General features: G+C 49.8%; 1 protein-coding gene across 1 annotated transcript; it reads left to right on the top strand.

Annotated features, from left to right (window-relative positions):
* Window positions 1-2,936: 2,936 nt before the first annotated feature.
* On the top strand, window positions 2,937-6,038 carry NOXO1 (NADPH oxidase organizer 1). The gene is made up of 8 exons (XM_030482322.1): window positions 2,937-3,020; window positions 3,489-3,569; window positions 3,679-3,754; window positions 3,972-4,152; window positions 4,408-4,610; window positions 4,846-4,959; window positions 5,065-5,182; window positions 5,438-6,038. The coding sequence occupies exons 1-8, from the start codon at window positions 2,955-2,957 to the stop codon at window positions 6,036-6,038; spliced, it is 1,440 nt and encodes a 479-aa protein (XP_030338182.1). The 5' UTR covers window positions 2,937-2,954.
* The last annotated feature ends 173 nt before the right edge of the window (window positions 6,039-6,211 follow it).

The raw sequence follows: 6,211 nt of genomic DNA, 5'->3' as shown, positions 1-6,211 counted from the left end.
TGTCAAAGCTAGACAGTCCACTCCTATATGTGACTTGTTAATTTATGGTCTCTTTTGTACCTTGTAAAATGATTAAGGAAAGAAATAACTGCTCTCCTCAGAACCTGTGTAAATAAATGCAAACAAAGAAACAGCAGTTCTCAGCAATACTTGCTGAGTGTTACCTTTTCCAGGCAGACCACTCCTCTTCCCCTTTGGTTAATAATCACACATGAGGTACCAGTTTACGACGAGATTACGTGGAAGTAGTAGAAGGCACTGAGTAAACCTGACAATGTCAGGAAAAGGGTCAGGGTTTGGGGGTTTTTGTAAGCGTGCTCAAATGTAGTGGAATTAACGGCCTCTTCTAATCAGATCTTCATCCCTCCCAGCATCAATGGTGCTGAGCTCTCAGGGCTTTGCAGTGATGCTGTGGAGGAGCACTTGTGCTGGTGCAGAAGCCTGGCATGGCCCTTCCTTCTCTTCCACAGATAATGTCACTAAACCAAGATGACGTGACTCTTAGATCAGTCTCGAGCAGTTTCATGACATCAAACTTGATAACAACAAGGCAACGATACTGCTGTAACTACAGCACACCAGGATGACACCACAAGTGGTGTTATATCTCAGTAGTTCCTGGAAATGCTCCTCCCATACCTCTGTTCTGCATTGCAGCAACCTTCACTCCTGCAGTGTGCTCTCTCCATAACTAATTATTGAGTTTTGAGTAGTTTTGCTCATACTTTGCTTTATCTGAGGTCCCTGTCACCAGCCAATCTCCCCCAGAAAATCAGCTCTACCAGCTGCTCACTGGCTCTTCAGCCTCAAGTGATTTGAGCAACCTGCTCTAGTGGAAGGTGTCCCGGCCCATGGCACGGGATTGGAACTGGAGGAGCTTTTAGGTCCCTTCCAACCCAAACCATTCCATGATTCTATGATTTACAAACCCCTGTTTCACCTTCCTGATGTAACATTTAATTATATGGTTTTGACACCCCCCTTCTTCTTGAATTCCCTGAGAATGGCAAAATACAGCAAAGCCTTTGGAACTAGGAATTGCTAAACCCAAAGCTGTTTCCTTCTCTTCTTGTTTTCACTGACACCTGTAGTACTTGGCTCTGTGGAGCAATGTGCTGTCCAGTGCATAGAGATTGCAGCTCCTCTAAGGTCTGAATTATCTTTGGCTTTTCCCATCCAAGGTAAATACATTTAAACCTTTACACTGTTGGAATGGCTTTAACCTGCCAGAGGGGGGATTGAGATGAGCTCTGAGGCAGAAGCTCTTCCCTGTGAGGGTGCTGAGGCGCTGGCACAGGGTGCCCAGAGAAGCTGTGGCTGCCCCATCCCTGGCAGTGTTCAAGGCCAGGTTGGACACAGGGGCTTGGAGCAACCTGCTCTGGTGGAAACACATATTTTTGCTGAACGCTGTGTGAACAGAGGGATGGAGGGTCCCATTCCGGGGCTGCTGAGGGCAGTGACCTGCTCTGCATCGCCTCTCTGCAGGGTCAGGTGCATGGGCCAGGAAGTGCCTTGGAGATGCCATAAAGGGGTTTTCCCATCGCGTGTGTCCACAGAACTGAAGTGCTGCTGTATAACTTTCGCTTCCCAACAGAGGGCAGATATCCAGCAACAACAGATTGAACTGCAATGAAAACACTTCTTCTGGCCCTAGAAAATTCTGTCCTGCTGTGCAGGAGCAGCCTCACATGCTCATGAAATGCAAACAAAGGCCCTGCTCGCTGTGTTTTCTGGCCATCCAGAAGGAATCTTGTTTCCCTTCCTATTCAAATTCTGAGGGGGGAGGTTGGTAGATGAAAGATCATCCACAGCTGCAGCCGAGGGGTTTGGGACACCGGCTGTAACTGGAAAATGAAAGGGAAGGCAGGGCTGAGCTTTCAATTTGGGCTCCAATAACAATAATGATTCAATTCAGGCTTCATCAAAGAAGAGGAGGAGGAGGGGGAACGGAGAAGGCGGTTTGATCACACGCTGCCCATCAGCCAAGTCATAAGCTGAGGCAAGCTAAAGGCATGTGCAGTGAAAGGGCAGGCTTCCAGGGCTGCAATTATGGGGCTTGCAATGCCTCTGGGCAGTGGGAGCTGGTCCATGGGATGAGCTGTGGGTCACCCTGGGGGTGTATGGGGATCCTTGACACAGGACAGGGTGCAGGGCACTTGGAGCTGAGTCTCCCTTGTGTATTTACAGCCAAGAAGCTTTGGGACTTTTTCAGTTATGCCCTGGGGATGTGTTTGTTCATCCTTTGCTCAACAACATTGGCATCAGCATCTCCCACTACGTTCTAAGAGCATGCAAATATAGCTACCAGAAATCCACTTGAAGTGTTTAGCAGATGGGACAAAGCAGTAAAGAGATCTGGAATCAAGTTGTGCTTGATTTGTGCTTTACAATGAGCCGTGCTGTGAATCAGGTTTTGGGGCTGGTGTGAGTGCAGCTGCATATAACACCACATAATATATGTGTTTTATATATATATATGTAGATATTGCCATATATGACATATATGACAGTATAACCATAAACGCAACACATCCATCCCTGGAAGTGCACTCAGTGCACAGCAGGTATCGCTGCCCCAGTGGCCTCCTGACACCCAGGGATGATAAAGGGAGCAGGCACAGGGCCAGGCTTGCCTCCTGCTGGGATTCTGGTAAGGACATGATGCATTAAGATAAGGTAAGGTAAGATGCTTCTCTCCCAGCCCTTTGAACTCTGCTGCTGCATCTGCACTGGGACTATTTGCATGTTCAGAGCAGGTAAAAGGCACGCAGTAGTTTGCCAAACTATGGAATTTCTGCCGGATTAGTGGGTGGAGGAGGAAGCAGGAATGCCTGTGCCCTGCCTCCTGCTCCAGCCTCCTGCTCCAGGGTATTTAACCACCAGAGTTGTGTCTGGAGCCACACATCTCTGTTCAGTCTCTAACTGCCCTGGGGAAGGAGGAGAGGCTGGGGAGGATGAGCTGCACCAGGTACCCAGTGGATGTGAAGGCTGTTGGCTTGATGCAATGCAGAAAGCAGAAGGTACTTTAATGTTGGGGTTTCTTTTATTTATTTTATTCCTTAAATATTATTTACAGATTGGGACACCAGAGGGGTTTCTGAGCTGCTCTTACAGGGGGATGTTTGCTCATTTCCCTGCAGTGTTGGAATTAGAGCTTTGTGGTGGACAGGGGGCTCTTGGACTTGTTTTTCAATGATAGTATCTTAATATCATAAGAAAACTGTGATCTTGGATTCTGCTCTCTTTCTGTTCACAGTGTCATAAAATTTCTCTGGTTTCAACAGCAATTTGTTGAATATCCACTTGGGGCCCTAAAATTAAGGAAATATTTTTGCAGATCTAATGTTTAATTTCATTTTTGGATGTGACAGTCTTGCAGCCTGAAGCCAGCACTAAACCACAGCCCCTGGCAAACACTGGTTGCTTGAAAGCACCCAGTATTGAAGCTGTGATTAAAAATGCATTTCTTTTCCCTTTTCTCTTTCCAGAACTACATGATGTTTGTGTCTTGGTCAGATCAGACCAACATCCTCATCTACCGGACATTTGAGGACTTTAAGAGATTCCATGTAAGTGAATATCTGCCTGAAAATAGGATTCCATGGTGGGAGGGAGAAGGAGCCCAGCAGTGTGTCAGGGCTGCAAAGCACCACTGTTCTCTCCTTCTTTTGCTTTTAGAAAGAGCTGAAGAGAAAATTCCCCATCGAGAGTGGCTCACTCAAGAAATCAGACCGGACACTGCCCAGGTTTAAAGGTGAGGAGAACAAACCTCTGATGGCCCCACCGACACAACAGAGGTGTTGGGGACAGTTGTAACAGATGAGCCAGACTTCAGTCCATGACCTTCCTCTGGAGCAGATTAAGTGCTTGCTCCTGCTTATAGCACCCAGGACTAGGTTACAGCAGCGTGCTTGGGTGTGTAGTAAAGACCAGAGCCATTGTTGCCTTACACCAGCTTTGCTTTTTTAAAGATGCAAATGCAAAGCAGAAGAGGAGTGGGAAGCCAGACAGGTGCCTGGAGATCCTGAAACTGCTGGAAACTTACTCCCAGGAGCTGCTGAAAACAGCTGCAAAGATCTCCCAGGGTGAAGATGTCATTCAGTTTTTCAAGGCACAGACCCAAGACTTAGATCCCTCCTTTCCTGAGAACAGGTACGGAATCCTATTTGTAGTGTCTTCATGAAACAGAAATGTTTCAGGATAGGGGTGGAGGAGAATACATTAGCAGAGTTACACACCAGGGCAGTAGAGCAGGGAAGCTCTTGTGACTGCTCTAATGCCTGTTTATGTGCTTTCTGATGCCTGAGCTTTTCTGAACCTGCTGCTAGATAGTTTTACCAAAATTAACACTAAACTCCATGTTTCATGTGAGTTTTCAGTGAGCAGGTATCAAACTTCTCTTTGCAGTGTTGTGATCATGCCATCAGACATTGGAGGGGAGAAGAAAGCCCAGCCACAGCGGCGGCAGCAGCAGCCCTCCTGCATTACGTGGCCTCAAGCCTCGCAGAGCTACCGCTGCATCGAAACCTTCGAGACCAAAGACACAAAGAACAAGACTTTCAAAGTCACGAAGAAGGAAATAGTTGAAGTGTTAATCAAGGACATGACTGGTATGTTCGACTGAGAATCTTCAGTTGCAGGGAGGGAGGGTGGAGATGGATTCAGAGGGTTGGTGGTGTGCTGACCTGGATTTACACAGCAGAAAAGAACAACGTGTCAGTGTGGCATCAGCGAGGCACTGAGCTGCTCTGCACAATGTCCTGTCTCTGGTGGCAGAGCAGCCCCTACCCAGGGATTATGCTCATCTTCAGGCTGTTAAAACCCTTTCTTTGCTGTTTGTTGCAGGGTGGTGGCTAGTAGAGAACGCAGACAAGCAGATAGCCTGGTTCCCAGCCTCCTACCTGGAAGAGATTGATGTCCACAAGGACATCCAGAATGCCTTCTGCTCAGACGAGGAAGGTAAGTCTGCTGCTGGCTCCCTGGGACCCCACGTTCCTCCTTCAAAACACAGGGATGGAGGCATTTTCCCTGCAAGGCAAACCCAACCTCCCCCTCTCTCTGCAGGCAGCCTGTACTTTGTCGTGAGGGCCTATGAGTCTCAGAAGGCAGATGAGCTGTCGCTGAACAATGGAACAATGGTGGAGGTGGTCAGGAAATCAGAGGATGGCTGGTGGCTTATCCGGTAAGGAAGCTTTTCCAAAGCTTTTCCAAAGCTTTCATTCTTTGAGGGAGCTGGTTACCTGCTGCAGGAGCTTCTTGCTCACTCCTCAAGTAGGGTGCCAAGGAGCTCCCCCTGAGCTGGCTGCCCTTGGCTAGGGCTGGTTTCCTTTTCCTCACACTCCCTGTACTGTATTGAGCTGAGTCCTCACCTGCCTCCCCTTGGTCTGAGCTGGGAGAAGGGCTCTTTCCAGTGTTGCTTTTCATCCGTCCCCCTCAGATACAACAACTGTACTGGCTACCTGCCCTCCATGTGCCTCCAGCCCTACAAGAACCCCCACCACAAGCTCCAGACCATCATGAACTGTGGGCTCCACATCTGCACCCCAAAACTCTGCTCCTCCCTGATGGCTCCATCTCTGGGTGAGCGCAGGGTCCAGGTTTGCTCTTCCCTTGACTGTGAAGAGGACCTGAGCTCTCTGAGAAGCAGATCAAGGTCTCGGCCCAGGGCCAGCTCCACCCCAGACCTGGAGTCAGACAGCACATCCCTCAGCTCGGGGAGCAGCAGGGAGCAGGATGGACGCCTGAGCTGGCAGCCTGGCTTGTCAACATCCCTGCCTGAAGTGGAGCAGGCCCGGAGCCCTCCCCTGGGACATGCCTTGGCCATGCACAGCACCAAGTCTCCCCGCCTCACCCCCAAGGACAGGAATGATTCTGGCTTTGTGGAGTCATCTGCAGCTGATCTCAGCTCCTCCCTCCCTGACCCAGACGTGGCCACTTGTGTCCCCAAGGTGCCCGCGCGCCCCTCGGCCCATGAGATCCTGCAGCGGTGCAGCACAGTGACCAAGCGCGCGGTGCAGCGCTCCGGGCTCTGCTCCTAGGCTCCAGCATGTGCTCCAGGAGACACGGATCCAGCCCCGGGCCAGGCACTCCCTCACTAACATCCCATGGGAGCCCTGGGAGCAGCAGGGCTTGGGAACGTCGCTATCAAAGGACATTGTTAGATCCCAAGGAACACAAAAACAGCCACTGATCCATGTGCAGCCTGCACAGG

Source organism: Strigops habroptila, chromosome 4, assembly GCF_004027225.2.
Source record: "Strigops habroptila isolate Jane chromosome 4, bStrHab1.2.pri, whole genome shotgun sequence".
Lineage (NCBI taxonomy): Eukaryota > Metazoa > Chordata > Aves > Psittaciformes > Psittacidae > Strigops > Strigops habroptila.
Note: the sequence above shows the minus strand (reverse complement) of the source record. Positions and strands in the feature narration are given on the sequence as shown.

Bases quoted from the DNA above. Each gene is read 5' to 3' on its own strand.
- NOXO1 (XM_030482322.1), top strand. From the start codon at position 2,955: ATGAGCTGCACCAGGTACCCAGTGGATGTGAAGGCTGTTGGCTTGATG. The intron at 3,570-3,678 runs GTAAGTGAATAT...TTTTGCTTTTAG, and splicing joins AGGACTTTAAGAGATTCCAT to AAAGAGCTGAAGAGAAAATT. The intron at 4,960-5,064 runs GTAAGTCTGCTG...CTCTCTCTGCAG, and splicing joins CTTCTGCTCAGACGAGGAAG to GCAGCCTGTACTTTGTCGTG.